The sequence below is a fragment of the Salmo trutta genome, chromosome 28, assembly GCF_901001165.1.
Source record: "Salmo trutta chromosome 28, fSalTru1.1, whole genome shotgun sequence".
Classification (NCBI taxonomy): domain Eukaryota; kingdom Metazoa; phylum Chordata; class Actinopteri; order Salmoniformes; family Salmonidae; genus Salmo; species Salmo trutta.
In genome coordinates this window covers 34,333,590-34,352,308 of record NC_042984.1, presented here as the reverse complement: position 1 = coordinate 34,352,308, position 18,719 = coordinate 34,333,590, and the positions used below count along the sequence as shown (strand labels likewise).

General features: G+C 43.5%; 1 protein-coding gene across 4 annotated transcripts in view; it reads left to right on the top strand.

Moving 5' to 3' along the window:
- LOC115166082 (agrin) overlaps positions 1-18,719 on the top strand; it is a 270,497-nt gene that overhangs the window by 80,481 nt on the left and 171,297 nt on the right. For 2 of the 4 annotated variants that reach the window (XM_029719746.1, XM_029719745.1), the window contains exon 3: positions 7,443-7,463. The exons of the other annotated variants lie outside the window; for them this stretch is intronic. In XM_029719746.1, the coding sequence (XP_029575606.1) occupies positions 7,443-7,463 (21 nt within the window). The remainder of the gene's footprint in view (positions 1-7,442; positions 7,464-18,719) is intronic. 4 annotated transcript variants of the gene reach the window in all.

Here is an 18,719-nt window from a genome sequence, read left to right as displayed (position 1 = left end):
TGTTCTTCCTCTGTCAACCATGGTTACTTGCAAGGAAACACGTGCCGTCATCATTGCTTTGCACAAAAAGGGCTTCACAGGCAAGGATATTGCTGCCAGTAAGATTGCACCTAAATCAACCATTTATCGGATCATCAAGAACTTCAAGGAGAGCAGTTCAATTGTTGTGAAGAAGGCTTCAGGGCACCCAAGAAAGTCCAGCAAGCGCCAGGACCATCTCATAAAGTTGATTCAGCTGCGGGATCGGGGAACCACCAGTACAGAGCTTGCTCAGGAATGGCAGCAGGCAGGTGTGAGTGCATCTGCATGCACAGTGAGGCAAAGACTTTTGGAGGATGGCCTGGTGTCAAGAAGAGCAGCAAAGAAGCCACTTCTCTCCAGGAAAAACATCAGGGACAGACTGATATTCTGCAAAGGTACGGGGATTGGACTGCTGAGGACTGGGGTAAAGTCATTTTCTCTGATGAATCCCCTTTCCGATTGTTTGGGGCATCCGGGAAAAAAGCTTGTCCGGAGAAGACAAGGTGAGCGCTACCATCTGTGTCATGTGTCATGCCAACAGTAAAGCATCCTGAGACCATTCATGTGTGGGGTTGCTTCTCAGCCAAGGGAGTGGGCTCACTCACAATTTTGCCTAAGAACACAGCCACAAATAAAGAATGGTACCAACACATCCTCCGAGAGCAACTTCTCCCAACCATCCAGGAACAGTTTGGTGACGAACAATGCCTTTTCCAGCATGATGGAGTACCTTGCCATAAGGCAAAAGTGATAACTAAATGGCTCGGGGAACAAAAATCGATATTTTGGATCCAGACCTTAAACTCCCCAGACCTTAATCCCATTGAGAACTTGTGGTCAATCCTCAAGAGGCGGGTGAACAAACAAAAACCCACAATTTCTGACAAACTCCAAGCATTGATTATGCAAGAATGGGCTGCCATCAGTCAGGATGTGGCCCAGAAGTTAATTGACAGCATGCCAGGGCGGATTGCAGAGGTCTTGAAGAAGAAGGGTCAACACTGCAAATATTGACTCTGCATCAACTTCATGTAATTGTCAATAAAAGCCTTTGACACTTATGAAATGCTTGTAATTATACTTCAGTATTCCATAGTAACATCTGACAAAAATATCTAAAGACACTGAAGCAGCAAACTTTGTGGAAATTAATATTTGTGTCATTCTCAAAACTTTTGGCCACGACTGTACTTCTCACACACTTCTACTCACTCTGTCTTCTATACCGATTGGCCTATGGTGTCTGTCCTCAGTTCCGATTGGCTGAGGTGAAAATGATCCACTCTCCTGATTGGTTCAATGTCTCCCTACTCTGTTCTGTCAGTTGTTCTGCAACTTTCTACGGCAGAGTGAGTTCCTATAAGCTGTGCGTCAATGTACTACTTTGGGCTCAGCTCTGTTTCAACGAATTGAAATTAGCCCAAGTTAACTCCTGTCCAAGTTAACCATTACAACCATCTATCAATCCAGCCCTGTGCCAGTTGATGAGGACATATGTGGCTGGATAGTGGTGAGGGTGGCGCTAATGCCAACAAGTGCCGGAGTGTGTAATTTGGGCGGCAGACAGCGGTGGCCGTCTTGTCATCTCCAAGCTCCGCTCCCTCTAGGGACATGCTCGCCGGCCTTGCTGATGGATTTATATGCGCTCGTTAATTGGGGAAATTAAAAGCCATTTCCTCTAATAGTGTGCGTTTTAGTGCCAGTTAATGGATTCATCTATTTCTCAAAAGGAGGTTGGGTGTGTTTGATGGCGTAGTGGGTGGGGGGCTATTAACAGAAGACGAGTCTTTAGAAGACAAGAATGATAGATTGGGCCGGGGCATTTTAAAAGCAGGGGGCAGACTGAGGACTGTGTGATGTCATCGCCGCCACCGCGACTTGACTCATCACTTTATGTACGGCTTCGAACCCTCAATGACTTTTTGACTTTGAGACTAGGGACGAATTTAACGGCTCACTTAAATGACTCTGCACATTCAAAGGCATGGTAATTAATGCCTTTAGTCCAGACTCTGTAGTCTAGTCATGTATTGAACCCAATAGTGAATGTGTTTGGACTGCTAGGTCTATATTCCCCCCAAGCTTTCAGTAAAAAAGTTAGACAAGCATGGTATGACGTGAGTCTTGCAGGGAGAGCCAGCCTTCTTTAGCCAGGGCTTGGAAGTCTGAACTTTCTAAAGGGTGAAATGAGCTCAATTGTAGAGTGGATAGAAGTGCAGTGGATTAAAGACACACACACACACACACACACACACCTTCAGATTACTGGGTACAGAGTGAAACCCCCTCTGACCTGGAGGAGACACAGACAGCCATACCGGGCTCCAATCTCTCAGCGGAGCTGGAATCTCAGGAACGTGGGGGGTACCTCCTATTGAACTATTTAACATCAACAGTGGCTGAGCGGGGTGTAAATACACATGCATGGGAGGACCAGGGCTAGATCCCCCCCGATACAGCTCATAACCTATACCTTACCTCCCATAGCCACGATGGCTATATATATACTATCACTTACCATAGAATACCCACCAGAGGATCATCAGGGGAGGCCAGGGCTATGACCCCTCCCCCCAAAGTGTTGATCACTCCACTCAGGGAGCAATCACTCATGCATCATATCCAGAGCGACTTACAGGCGTAATCAGGGTTTAGTGTCTTGCTCAAGGGCACATCAACAGACTTTTCATCTAGTTGGCTTGGGATTCGAACCATCAACCTTGCAGTTACTGGCCCGCCATTCTTAACCCTTACACTACCTGCCGCCCTCATACTATCTCCCATTATCTCTCTGATGAGTTGTGAAATGAGCAACTATGTTTTTAGGATTTCTAAAAGCAAGACAAAGTTGCTGAGCGAAAAATTAATTGTTATATTTTAGGTATTCATTTTAGATGCAATATGCGTGTTGTTTTCGATAAAGGAAACTGCTTTTGTTTTGTTGTTGACTGTTATCGGAATCATCTGTAATTACATAGAACAATCACATTTGACAAACTCTGCATAAAATTGCGCTAATTTAATTGATTAAATTCAGGGGGGTCCTTCTTGGCCCTCCTGTTGCCCTATGCGATGCCTGCGACTATGAGGTATTTAATCTAGTCCCTCACACTAAATTAAACAAGGCAGTCTGGCTCGCAGTGGAGATGAGGAGTTGCACGGCGTGAAATTGCGGCCATTGTTGAAAGGAGGCGGTTTGAGCGAAAGGAATCCTTTTAACATTTCCATCTTCTATCATATAATTATAGGCCCGGATGCCAGATATGCAAATTACGCTCGATACGAGACCTCAATGGCGATCGTCTGAGATTAAGTTTAAACCACCCCCTTCCCCAAAAACAAATGGGACCTGCATGTGAGGGGAGGGGGAGATTGTGTCTTCATGGGAGGATTCAGTCTTCATGGTCCTCACTCCGTTTCTGACAGCTGAACCGAAGCCTTGCAGTTTGAAGATAAGCGACAGCTTTGCGCTTACTTTTTCTTGGCGTCCTTTGAGCTACTGTCTCAAGAAGTTCACTGAGGACGAGTAAAAAAATGAGAAAAAGTGAGAGGAGGTGAACAAGTCACCAAATGTGCCCTTCCTTTCCTCTGGCCCATTTCTCAGCCAGCCCCCCTATTTATTCAAGTGGCTAGAGAAAAGGGGGACAGAGAAGGGTGTGTATACGCCTCACAGCTGGAAGCTGGTGGACTTTTTACAACCTTAAAAGTCCCTGGGCCTGTGAGAAAGAGAAGTAGCTCCCTCCTTCCCCCTGCCACTGTCTGTCACTGATGACCTGCAGCTTCCAAACAGACCCATGCATGTTTTCAACCTTTATGTCCCCTTTGCTTCAGCGACTGAAAGGCCTCTTTTGTCAGAATCCAAGGAGGACTATTTGTTGCCGATTGTGAGGATGTGTCTGGTCTTACGGGATTCCTGACATTTCTCAAACCGTTTTTTGGGCTTTGACTTTTTGCAAACAGGTGAGAGAGAATTGAACAATTGGCTTTGATTCTTCAAACAGTGTCTGGTGCAAAATCATTAATCGACATTATTTAAGAAAGTTGTATTCCATTTCTTCTCCAATTTCTCAAACTAAGCGCATGCATGGAGAGTTCGCTCCAACCAAACCCAACTACCTAAATGAGCGCAGGACTCTGTTTGCCATGAAGTGCTTCCTTAAAGGACCGCACAGAATGTTGATCTGCCGTTCGTCTGCCGTTTGTTTGGCACAGTGTGTTTTAGGGAACACCTGCTGGTGGACGTCTGCCTTCCGACATTTTCGCGCGATTCTACATGTAGAATCGGTTTGCTCTCGGTTTGCGAATTACGGCCAGCTCTCTGTTCAGAGGTGCTAAGTACCCTCGGCCAGCAAATGCTACCGGTGTGTCTGAGCTCTAACAAACGTATTGCCCCCTCCTCAGGGCATGTGCCAATGTGAAAACAGTCTGGTGTGTGAAAAAGTGTGAAAAAGAGAGAGTGGGACACATTTGTTCTTCTCCTCCCCTTACGTCCTTCTTTCTTGGTCTGAATTCCTCTCGAGGGAGCACAGTATGCTGGGGCTCTTTTGGGGCTCTTTTTGGGAGACGACAGGTGTCACACAACTGAGCCTCGGTCACAAAGAGGGGATACGCACACGCACGCACACACGTGCACACACACACCCCAAGTCAATGAGCACTGTTGTTCTCTCTGGTAATGCTCAGAACCCTGTGACTTTTACACGACACATATGGGCCTTTCACCCATAAGGAAATATAATGCTCTTTGAATTGTTAAAAACCTGACCATAACTCTGTACTATGAACTGAAACAATATATGAGGTTTCTCTTGAAAAATGTAGATTTTCTCCTCTAAGTGGTCCATTAATTGTGGAATGACACAGTGTGTCTAGCCAGTGTGTGGGTGGAGCAGTCCAGTAACCTTTTCAGAGGCTAGAGGGGAGGGGGCACCTCTGTGCTCTCCTGCCCACGGTCACGCTCAGTCACGCACACGCACACACAAACAAACACACACACTGGAGGGACAGACCTCAGGGTACATGCAGTGGACTAGTAGATGAGGGATCCAGAGCACTGGTGTAGACTAGAGGATGTTAGTATGGTCTGATCAGACAAGGGGAAGTCAAGACTCCATATTCTTGTGCGTAGACAACCGTATTAGAAGTCTCTTGTTGGCTGGTTGTAATTGAGTCCGCAAGTAACTGAATGAGAGATTGAGTGAACGTATGTGAATAAATTACTAAATTACTGTGTGTGCGTGCACGCTCACGCTCACGTGTGTGTGAGGGAGTCCTGTGACAGACCACATCCCTCTCTCTCTCTCTCTCGCTCTCTCTCTCTCCCCCTGCCTGACTCACCCTTCATGAATCATTTAAAGCAGCAGCAGCAGCACTTTGAAGCAAACGAACCCACCCTCCTTCCCCCTAATCACATTAGCCTAAGTGATCTGGGAAAGGCAGGCCTAGCTCCACAGCCACAGATATACATGCTCCTTCTCTTCATATAAATCACCCCTTAAGACCTCTAAGCCTCCCACTCTGAATAATAGGCCATTTCCCCCCGTCCCATAAAGCCAGGTCTGGAATAATGAAGGATCAAGGGGAGTAAGGGGACATAGGACAGGAGAGAAAGGGGACCTGTAGAAGGAGGGTGGGAGCCAGTACACCACTAAAAACCAATGCTAGGACAAAACAGGGTCTTATTCATTAGGGCACTCCGTAGTAACACGGAAAACAAGCGTTTTTTTTTATGGTACCTCCCCGTTTCAGCCCTTTCTCTTTCGTTTCACGCCAAAGTGAATACAATCCAGATACAGACTTATAGGACAGTACAAGATAACCCACATCGATCTTGGCATGGTTATAAAAACACAAAGGGAGCCAGAGTGGGAATGTCTGTGTGTCACAGTGACTCAGACGACACGGGTATCTTCCTGGTTAGCATGGCGGTGTTCTGGCATGTTAATAATACATAGGAGGAGTGGTGTGGTTCCTGGTTCCCCACACTCTGTTTTCCACCGGTTATACTTCCCCACCAGGAGGCCATGTTTTATGGATGAGCTCCGATGCACCGCGGCAGTTCCCGGTCGCTCTCGATCTGCATCAGGGAGCTAGGCGAGCAGGCAGACTGACATTTGTGTGTATGTGTGTGTGGCCAGGTGCGCCACCCACATAATTTGAGTGCTCCATCGCCTATGCATGTGGAAGCCAGGCAATTTGATTACCACGTCCTTGTCCTCTCTATAGGAGAAATGGGCTTTGTCAGCAGTCAGACTACTGTGTTATGGGTTAGTTCATGGCTCTATTGGTTTCATGTTTTGCATCACTATAGCTTACAGCTTGGTTTTCAGACTAATTTGAGACTCTTTTATTCTCAATGCAGATATATATATATATTCCTATTCTCAAACTTTGACACGAAAACAGGAACTCTCATTTCCATTGATGACACGGGGTTGTCGACTTGTAAAGGGTGCGTTTATGCTTGTCCATCACCCCCATACACCGCCTCTGCTCTTCCTGCCTCTCCCTGTCAGCCTGTCACTCAATCCAACCCATACTCATCCGCCCCTTTTCATTCCTCTCTCTTTCAGTGTCTAAAATGGTGCCTATGTTCTTCTAACCAGTACTAACCGGTTGTTCCACAATTCCTGCATTTCTATCCATTTTGCCATGGGGTTTTATATTGTGTATTTATATGCTGTATTCTCGAGATAGCGCATTCTAATATTTCTACTACTGAACATTTCATTTTATTTATTTATATACTGGATTCTTAACATCTCACTCTAATATATCTACTGCTGAACATATCATTCTTAGTATATCTACTGCTGAACATGAACAACTCAATATGTTGAGCTCACACTCAACAACTCACTCTAATATATCTACTGCTGAACATATCATTCTTAGTATATCTACTGCTGAACATTTCATTCTTAGTATATCTACTGCTGAACATATCATTCTTAGTATATCTACTGCTGGACATATCATTCTTAGTATATCTACTGCTGGACATATCATTCTTAGTATATCTACTGCTGAACATATCATTCCTAGTATATCTACTGCAGAACATATCATTCTTAGTATATCTACTGCTGAACATATCATTCTTAGTATATCTACTGCTGAACATATCATTCTTAGTATATCTGGTGTAAATTCATCCGGTGTATATACGTATAGATTCCATTTGGACTACTGATACAGTGCTATTTGGATTCGTTCCGACATTTCGAAATGTCTTGTTGTTTATTATAATTTTCATGTAGATTATTGTTGTACTTGTTTGACATTTTACTGTATTGTTATGAGCTAATAACATAAACATTTCGCTGCACCCGCTATAACATCTGCTGAACTGTGTTCGCGACCAATAACCTTTGATTTGATTTGTGTCGTTTGTCTTCTCTTTCCGCTTTTGCCTTCTGAAGACCATAGAATGATCAATGCAGGTAAGCACTGCTTTTGCTAACATTCTCTACCAGCTACTATCCTCTTCCCTGAAAGGGGACATTTGCTCCTATGAATTCCCTCTTCATAATTCATTATAAGCATGTGAGCTATTCATAATTCACAACACACCAACCATACCATTTTCCATGAACAGAAAAAAACTGTACGGGCATTTTAGTGTGGCGTCGTCTCGTAATAGCATGGAATAGGCATATCTTAACAAGACATTAAGATGATTTCCCTGGAAAGACATGATCATCTCCTCTGCCCTATATTTCTCAATCATATCCCTAGTTCCCTTATGGAAGAAATTGCTAGTTTCATCAAAGGTGGCCATGTGAAAAGGCAGCATAAGAAGTGGCCCTGTCTTTCCTTATACAGTGGTCTCTTTTAATGGGCCAGTGCCTAATTGAAAATGACCATTAATGAGTGTGTGAAAAGATCAATGCTTTTCTCCATACACACAATCTGCCATTGAAGCCCCGCCAGGAGTGCTGTGAAAAGATGTAGAGCCCCCTTCAGTGAGCACCTCGTCGCGCTAACTATCAGCCCTGCTTTGCCCAACAGGAATGCGTTTTTTTCAGCCTGGGAGAGTCAAGGAATGGACAAAAGGATGGCGGGAAGTCATAGGAGGGACGGGAGGAAGGGGGGACCTGTGAGAGGGAAGTTGGTGTGCATGTCTGTAGGGCTCTGTGCATGCGTGCGGACTGGAAGCAATGCAATAAAAACACAACCCAGTTTGACCGTTTGAAGTTGAATCTGAGTTTAAATAGATGCAGTACAGATCCAATTTTCCTGTGGGTTCCTGCTTCCCAGACAGGCGTCAAGTACGGTCTCCTCCTTCCTATTTCTCCTCATGTCAATCAACTATAATAACCTCATTGTTAGGTGTTAGGAATACCAAGTTAACCCTCTTAAAGTGTTAATGCAATATGTCCCATTGGGATAAGTGGGATCATGCAGCGTTTTCCACAAGCACTTGGAGTAGCCAGCCAAATAGAAAAAGTAGCCAGCCAGGATCCCCCGGGCCGGGTTAAAGATTTTTTTTGCAATTTTAGTGGCCTCTGTCACATTCCAATGCCTTGATTCCATCCTTAATATGCAGCGAAATGATTAAATACTTTATTGAGTTTAACTCTCAGATTGGAAAAATTATGTTGTGGTATTGTGTTTACAAATTAAATCACTGAACATGTATGAATTCAGTGTATTGTTAGTTTTGGGGGATATCGTCTAGACCTAGGCCTTTATGATCAGGACTATTTAAGTAAGATAAACTACCTTTTTTTAACATTTAACCTGTCTTGAGAGAAAAGTATTTTACTGCAAGAAATGAATTGCCACAAGTATGTTTGTTCTTTAAATGATGTGTTTTACTGAAACAGAAATGAAGTAAATAGCCAAAAATCTTGAAAATGTCAAATCAAACAAACTGTGTGATAGACACAATTTCTTTTCTCTCATGTTATTCAATTGTTACTGTGCACCTGCAACAAAGATGCACTACATTACCAAACGTATGTGGACACCTGCTCGTCGTACACCTCATTCCAAAATCATGGGCCTTTAATATGGAGTTGGTCCCCCCTTAGCTGCTATAACAGCCTAGACTTTTCTGGGGAGGCTTTCCACTAGATGTTGGAACATTGTTGCAGGGACTTGCTTCCATTCAGCCACAAAAGCAGTGAGGTCGGGCACTGATGTTGGGGGATTAGGCCTGGCTATCAGTCGCCGTTCCAATTAATCCCAAAGGTGTTCGATGGGGAGGCCAGTCAAGTACTTCCACACCGATCTCGACAAACTATTTCTGTATGGACCTCACTTTGTGCATGGGGGCATTGTCATGCTGAAACAGGAAAGGGCCTTCCCCAAATTATTGCCACAAAGTTAGAAGCACAGAGTCATCTAGAATGCCATTGTGTTGTAGCAGTAAGATTTTCCTTCACTGGAACTAAGGGGCCATGGAAACCCATTTCATGAAGCTCCCGACAAACAGTTCTTGTGCTGACGTTGCTTCCAGAGGCAGTTTGGAACTCGGTAGTGAGTGTTGCAACCGAGGACCGATGATTTTTACACGCTACGCGCTTCAGCCATCCTGTTCTGTGAACTTGTGTGTCCTACCACTTCGCGGCTGAGCTGTTGTTGCTGCTTGACGTTTCCACTTCACAATAACAGCACTTCCAGTTGACTGGGGCAGCTCTAGCAGGGCAGAAATTTGACGAACTGAGTTGTTGGAAAAGTGGCATCCGTTGAAAGTCAATGAGCTCTTCAGTAAGGCCATTCTACTGCCAATGTTTGTCTATGGAGATTGCATGACTGTGTGCTTGATTTTATACACCTGTCAACAATGAGTGTGACTGAAATAGCCGAATTCACAAATTTAAGGGGGGTCGACATACTTTTTTATATATAGTGTAGCTCAAATGTGCAAGTGCATTTAGAATTTTGATGGACACTTCTTCTTATGGAAATATGTGTCTCAAATAAACAGAACAGATGCTCAATTAAGTTCTGGGTTCATAAGTGATAAGAGAAGAGACAGAACAACATCAGTTAAATCAGTGAACACTCTCTTTGAATTTCAGTATGTAATTTATTCAAAAAAACACTTGTTTAACCGCTGACCCACAGATTTCTTCTTAAATTATCTTGTAAGAGTCTGCTGACTTCCACAGGCTTCAAGCTTTCTTTTTAAAGAGCAATTCTCTTATCTACTGTAATACAGGTATGATTGAAGAATGAAGCTGGTGTTAATCATGGGCTTTGCTACACAGAAAGCAGCAGTTGACTACTCCATTCTCAACACTTTTATTAAATCAGTAAACATAGATCAATATCTTTGAAAATACCATATAAGTATCATTATCTTTTATAACAATTCAATCTGTTTTATTTAATCATATTTTGGACCAGAGTGAGGCTATCGCTCCACTAGCCTACCTATTATAGCTGCAGTCAGGACGATTCATAATTTATCTGCAGATAATCGCCAAAAAGCCTACCGGCATGCAAATTAGGGAGCCACATGAACGGCTCTCTTACCGATGCGATTCGGTGGGCTACAACTCTCATATCAAAAATATACTGAACAGAAATACATTTCTGCCTATGATAAAGCCCTTTTGTGGGGTAAACTCATTCTGATTGGCAAACCTGGCTCCCCAGTGGGTGTGCCTAGCTCCCAATTAGGTGGGCCTATGCCCTCCCAGGCCCACCCATGGCTGTGCCCTTGCCCAGTCATGTGAAATCCATAGATTAGGGCCTAATGAATTTATTTAAATTGACTGATTGATTTCCTTTAATGAACTGTAACTCAGTAAAATCTTTGTAATTGTTGCATGTTGCGTTTATATTTTTGTTCACTATATAAACAAGCTCTTTAGTTTAATTATCCCGATGTGATACCACGGACATATAACTACGTTGTATGATTTATGAATGGCAAAGATATGAGATTGACTTTATTCAGTCAGTTCGACACCTTTAATAAACTAGTTAAGCTTGCTGTTCATCAATCAAAGCACAGTTAGCCTATGCGCCATCACTTTGTGGCTTCATATGAAACACGCAAAATAAATTAAATGAATGTGTTAGAAAACAATAAACTATGTGGATTTCGACTCGTCGTTACCACATTATATGCAATGTACAAATTGACTCACATAGACGATGAAGGAGCATCATGCTCTCTCCCTCCGTGTAAAGACATTTGACTGCAACCACACCGTACACACACACACACACACACACACACACACACACACACACACACACACACACACACACACACACACACACACACACACACACACACACACACACACACACACACACACACACACACACACAGGAACGGGGAGGCAGCAAACTGTCAAACCAGCAGTTTCCCTGTAATTACTCACTTTGTGACTGACAGGCACCTGTTCTATCGATAGATCGCTAGAAGATCATTCATTCTAGCGGGAGAGGGCTCGTGGACTTTTTTCCCGACTTGCGAATTGTAAAAAAGTAGCCAATTAAAGTGGAAAAAATACCCGGCTGGAAATGATTGTGTAACCAGCTGTATAGCCGACAGCCGGCGCTAGTGGAAAACACTGATCTTGGCTCTCTTGCCATGCGTGTATGTGTGTGTATTGGAATGTTCTCTCAAGATTCAGTTCCTATTGGAGGATGAGAGTGAAAATACTCCATTTCTTTCCACTACAACGGCAGTCAGCAATGACATTAACAAGGTGACGTATAGGACTCCCATAATGTACCAGTACATTTCCACTTTCTCATCCCCTGCCTCCATGTCGGTCATCTTCTCCTTGGAGGCTTTGGCACATTTCTGTCCATTGTAGTAGTCTCTGGTCACAGAAAACTGCTTTGTTTTTTTTTGGGACCTGCTTTGTGCAGTGGACCTCTCTATTCTCTTCACTCAATGCCTTAGTCCAGTGGTTGATATAACATTAATAGAGCCTTAATATAACATTGTGGTATCAACAGCATGGGTCTGCAGGCTGACAGACTGCATTGTCCTGATACCCCATGTTTCCCCAGCTAAGCCCATTCACTAAACCCAAGTAATTTAGCTATTTCAAAGGCACACCATTAAAAATGCACTTTCACTGACGGTGAGATTGCATGTTATAAGCAGGGGTAGAAAAGGGCCTACTATGTTTTCAGCCCGAGAAGCAAAATGTAGAGCAATGTGAAAGCTCTCGTTCGTCTCGTCCGCTTCAGCGATCCTTCCATCTGTGGGCCAAAAGTCCATTAATAGCTTTTTAATGTGACTTTCAAACATGGGAGAATGCAATTAATTTGGCAGCTGCTTTTTGTTGTTGTAGTGAATGGCTTTGTCCACGAGCCACAACACAGCTTAGCTTAGCCACTGGATAAGTTGAGCTCCGCTTTCAGAGTCACAACGAGGACAGATTTTTTACTTGTCCCTCCCCCCAAAAAAGGTCTGTAACACCATAAAAAAAAAAATATATATATATAAAAAAAGTATGTTTTATTGTCACATACACCGGATAGGTGCAGTGAAATGTGTTGTTTTACAGGGCCAAGGAACAACTTTACAAAATAAAATCCATTACCATCTTTTTTACCATAGAGAATCAGACAAAAATGTAGGCTACACTCTGCCTATTGGCTTCTTTGCTTATTCAACCCTGTCTCAAAATACATCACTGCGCCTTTTAGGCTCTCCTGGAGGATGGTTGGCTACCCTTGGTAGCCTATAACATATTGCAACATTACAATTAAAGCCAAATGCATTTTTTGTCTTTATAAAATAGTTCCCTCAAAAAATTAAAGGTGTCCCATCATCCCATGGGATGCTAAAAAAATATTTTGATTGTTCAAAACAGACTCTGGGAAGGTTGTGGGACGACCACTGCACATTATATATATATTTTTTAAAGCAATGAGTCTGATGCAACAGATCAGACAGTTTAGCTTAAAATGTTGATAAAGTTGTATTTCTTAATATTATAAGCTCAACAATGTGCACATGGCTGTAGGCTACAGGGAATGTTCCAAAATACAATTAGCGGGAAAACACCTTTCTCAAAAGGGTGGTTTCATGTGACAGAGATGAAATTTTCCATTCAAAATTAAGAGGGGAGATCTAAAGATGCATCAACAAGCATGGGTTACTTACATGACTAGGATTATGCCTTTAGGCTGCTGGACAATACCATTTTTTTTATTTGAAAACCAATAGAACATGAGAAAAATGCTGGTTTCAATGGCATATTAAGGGTTTATAAAATAATTCCCTCAACATTTCTATGGTGGTATTTTGGCTAGGCTAGGCTACAATGTACAATGTAACATGCTTCATAAAATGACAAAAATGGCCAGGTTTTAAACAATTAAGTTGATGGTTAAATAGTTTCAGAATGCTGACCGCCTACGCTCAGAATCAAGGTGGGTGATGTGCGGTGCGCAACAGGCCCTGTCCTTCACTCGCCGGTCCTGTGACCATTTGATCTGAACTGACCGTGCCTCGAGAATGTCAACAGAATCAAGCCTTTAGACACTCGTGTTAATCATCTTTCATTATATTTGTCAAACATGACTGCCATTTAGTTTATATTTATATAATTCAATTCTCATTAAAGTTTGGTTACATTTTCTGCCGCCTCCTTCATATCCGCATCGGTTTGGACATGAGGATGTATGCATATCATCTATACTTTGACATCTAGGCTTATTTATTTATGCACATGAAAAATAGATATGAATATTATTCCAATGTTGGCCTCTCTGATACAAATCTGATTGGAGTAATTGTTTGATATTGTGATTTTTGTGTATTCTTCTTTTTTTTTCTTTTTTTACTTGTACCGGACAAGAGGACAAGCACTAATATCGAGCCCTGACTACTCCGTCACAACAAGTGACGTTGTCTTGCTTTAATCATCAATATCCTTGATGGATATTTTTTGGCAATGCGCTTCCTATTTCTTTCATCTAACCTATAACCAGGAAGTTCCATTAAGGTCAAAGGCATCGTCTTCAAGGGAGACCTGCATGGCCAAGAGTGTAGCTGCAGTTTAAAACTCAGACAATCATGAGTCATGTAATAACCTATTTAATCTAGAATGTCCTCAAAACAACCCGCTGCCTCAGTAGTAGGCTAAATGTAATATGTTTTAAATACAGTCTGACCTTATAACGAATTCCAGCCATAACTTTGTTGTAGTTACTGTACAATGAAGGGTTTGTTTCTTTCTGTATCAGTCGGAGAGAGTATTACCAAACAATAGATGGCCTGTATACTAATCATATAATCATTCCAGAAGAAACTATGGACGGGGATTTGAAATAATTGTCATACATTTTTTTTGATATCCGGATATTCGAAATACATGTATTTTTTGTTTTACTTAAGTTTTTAACCTGAGTACTGCTGGGAAAGCAGGAGAGGCTGACTGCAGCAACTCGGCTACGGCCAAGACTAGCTAACTTCTAGCAGCCACAATATTATTTATTATCATCCTATACAATATTGCCTTTCTTGACTGGAGCAGGAACTTTTCATTTCGCAATTTTATTCCTTCTTACATTGCATTAGTGAACTCTCACTCCACTTGCTACACATTGAGCCTCTTTGCCGCTTTGATTGGCCAACATAAACAACAAGCTACACACGTGAAGGCTGCCGGTTGGCTACCGGTCTTTTCATGGGAGGCATGTCATAAAAACGACATTGAAAATGTCCCAGATAACACATTTAGCAAGAAGGTGTACAGTAATTATATTTGATTTCCGCTTGTTCTTTTTCTGAAGGGTTTTCAAGCTATACGAACTCAACAGAGCCACACTTTTCTTTCCTCTACTCGTCTAGAGCAGTGGTTGAGAGGCTTTGAAGCCACCGGTCGGCCATATTGGCACTCCCCAATAGGAGCAGTCCTCCATAGGAATGAATGGAAATCCACAGTATTTTGAATGAAATGTGAGTTCCAATGAAAAGCGCCACCGCTCTCTGACGTATATGTGTCTGTTTACATTCCACATAGAATGGATTCACCTGGAAAGGGCTGTTTATGATGTCCGTGGAGGCTGTTCTGGGATAAGGTGTGTGTTTGAAATGGTAAGGGGTTAGGTTTGGGAAAGCAGATCCTATGTCAGCATGTACGCAGAGAAGGCTGGGCTGGTTGAGATCCAATGGTTTCAATATGTCTCTTCTGTGGCTAGTCCAAGAGAAATCTTGTTTACAAAGGTCAGTGAGTTTACGTGTGTTTGTTTGAGTGTGTGACTGTGTGTATGCGTTTGTGGGTGTTTTGTACGTGTCAATGTGAGCTCATACTAATGTGTGTGTATGGGTGTGTGGCTGTGGGCTTGTGTGTTGAGAAAGCAGATGCTTAAACCACCACAGCATATGATTAGCATGGTGAGGAAGCATTGAGAGCAGCTTGTGGCTGGCTGTGGTTGAGTTGTGCGTCAGAACGAGTCAGTAGGGCACCGAGATGGACTGACGTACCTGGCCAGTCCTGAATATCACTCTGACTGATGTCAGCTTTCACTGTCCCTCCATTTTGTCCCTACATCGCCTGTTATGACTGTTATGAACTGTTATGAGATGGCTGCGTTAGCAAAGCAGCACTTGGAACGCCCAGCACAAAGTAAAGTTGCTCATAGCAGAGCAGAGCGCTCTGTCCAGCTCGTTTGCCTTATTGGGTCAAAGTGTTTGGCTGTTTAGACTCCCACTCAATTATGGTGCCAACTCTAACTGCAATCTTCCCTTCCTCTCTCTCTCTCTCTCTCTCTCTCTCTCTCTCTCTCTCTCTCTCCTCCTCTCTCTCAGCTCTCATTTGGACTGGTGTACCAACTCAAACTTGATTGGACCAGGCCCAAGACTCTAGCTATGTTAGGAGTTCACCATTCTCTATTTTCCACTCCTTCTACATCCTCTCTATCCTTAATGCTTCCCCCATCCTTCAACCGTCCCCCATATTCATTATCCTTCCACTCATGGTCCATCTTCCAACCTATTGGCAGGATTCACCTTTTGGCTGAGAGCTGTAGGAAAGTGCTAGTTTTTTGGCATGGTGAATGTCGGAGTGTGTATTGTGTGTGTTCCGACCTGCTTTCACACAGTCAGCAGCACACCTAACTTCAAGTCGTCTGTGGCTATTCCAAATGTCCCAAAGCCACTTTGAAAAACTCCCATAAGCTTAACCCTATTCACGACTATGGACATTTGATCCATAGATTGATTGAATCATTCATATTTCCCAAAGAGGTGACAGAGTTTGTTTGAGATACCACTTGATACCTCTTGTCCCAATAGTTTAGTTTAAAATAATATCCTCTTGATAAGTCGAAGGAAAGGAGGAAAGGAGAGGAGGCAAGGAAGCCTTTGAGGTTTTTCAAACCTTCCCTCGGGGACCCCCAAACGTTTCACAATTTTGTTGTAGCTCTGAATTAGCTCACATGATTCAAGTAGTCAAGGGCTTGATGATTATTTGACCAGTTGAACCAGGTGTATTAATGATAGAATAGTTCTAATACATGGAACGGCTGGGGGTCCCTGAGGAGAGGTTTGAAAAAGGCTGCACAGCGATAAGTCTTTCTCCAGTCTATATCCAAGCCTGGCTATTGAGGCTTTGGAATCTGGGACAGAACTATTCTGTGGGTCTACTGCCCTCTAATGGCTGCAAGCAGCACAGTTCTCCAAACTGATCTGGGTTCAGCCTTTAGGAAGGGTTAACAGTTAGTCAAGTAATGTGTTTTTGATCATTTGGCACAGTCATACAGTAGCCAGTTCATGTTGAGTCGGGTAGATTGCGGACTCTTGTGACAGCCTTGACTCAATTGGTTCTGGGTGCCGAGATTAGGTAGATAGCCATGTACTGTGGGATTCATGTTAGGCAATTCAAACTGATGGTACCGTACATGCACCACAACCACTGTTTTGATTAGTTGTTCAGTAAAAATGCTTGCCTGATTACCCACTTTGGGTAACATGTTTGTTTTTGTGTAATAAACTCAGCAAAAAAAGAAACGTCCCTTTTTCAGGACCCTGTCCTTCAAAGATAATTCGTAAAAATCCAAATAACTTCACAGATCTTCATTGTAAAGGGTTTAAACACTGTTTCCTATGCTTGTTCAATGAACCATAAACAATTAATGAACATGCACCTGTGGAATGGTCGTTAAGACACTAACAGCTTACAGACTGTAGGCAATTAAGGTCACAGTTATGAAAACTAAGGACACTAAAGAGGCCTTTCTACTGACTCTGAAAAACACCAAAAGAAAGATGCCCAGGGTCCCTGCTCATCTGCGTGAAGGTGCCTTAGGCATGCTGCAAGGAGGAATGAGGACTGCAGATGTGGCCAGGGCAATACATTGCAATGTCCGTACTGTGAGATGCATAAGACAGCGCTACAGGGAGACAGGATGGACAGCTGATCATCCTCGCAGTGGCAGACCATGTGTAACAACGCCGGCACAGGATCGGTACATCCAAACATCACACCTGCAGGACAGGTACAGGATGGCAACAACAACTGCCCGAGTTACACCAGGAACGCACAATCCCTCCATCAGTGCTCAGACCGGCCTCAATAGGCTGAGAGAAATTGGACAGAGGGCTTGTAGGCCTGTTGTAAAGCAGGTTCTCACCAGATATCACCGGCAACAACATCGCCTATGGGCACAAACTCACCGTCGCTTGACCAGACAGGACTGACAAAAAGTGCTCTTCACTGACGAGTCGCGGTTTTGTCTCACCAGGGGTGATGGTTGGATGCGTGTTTATCGTCAAAGGAATGACCGTTACACTGAGGCTTGTACTCTGGAGCAGGATCGATTTGGAGGTGGAGGGTCCGTCATGGTCTGGGGCAGTGTGTCACAGCATCATCGGACTGAGCTTGTTGTCATTGCAGGCAATCTCAACGCTGTGCGTTACAGGGAAGACATCCTCCTCCCTCATGTGGTACCCTTCCATCCAGACATGACCCTCCAGCATGACAATGCCACCAGCCATACTGCTCGTTCTGTGCGTGATTTCCTGCAAGACAGGAATGTCAGTGTTCTGCCATGGCCAGCGAAGAGCCCGGATCTCAATCCTATTGAGCACGTCTGGGACCTGTTGGATCGGAGGGTGAGGGCTAGCGCCAATCCCCCCAGAAATGTCTGGGAACTTTCAGGTGCCTTGGTGGAAGAGTGGGGTAACATCTCACAGCAAGAACTGGCAAATCTGGTGCAGTCCATGAGGAGGAGTTGTACTGCAGTACTTAATGCAGCTGGTGGCCACACCAGATACTGACTGTTACTTTTGATTTTGACCCCCTCTTTGTTCAGGGACACATTATTCAATTTCTGTTAGTCACATATCTGTGGAACTTGTTCAGTTTATGTCTCAGCTGTTGAATCTTGTTATGTTCATACAAATATTTACTCATGTTAAGTTTGCTGAAAATAAACGCAGTTGACAGTGAGAGGACGTTTCTTTTTTCGCTGAGTTTATTACTTGGCTTAGAACGAGGAATGTGGGCGAAAACACTGGTTGAGGACTAGGTGTGGTGTGACTGGCTGCCTCTCAGGAGTGGGGAGAAGTGTTGTCGTGACAAGGTGTGTGGGTGCGCGTGTGTGTTTGTGCGCGTGCCAGGCTTTTGGATACCCTCACACCTGCCCGCTCTTGTTTGTATAAATTCCTCCTACTCTGACTATGTGTGTTGGTCTCCTAGCCTCTTCCCTCTACAGCCAGAAGCCAGTCAGTATGTGTTTGTGCATTCTCACACCCACCCATGGCC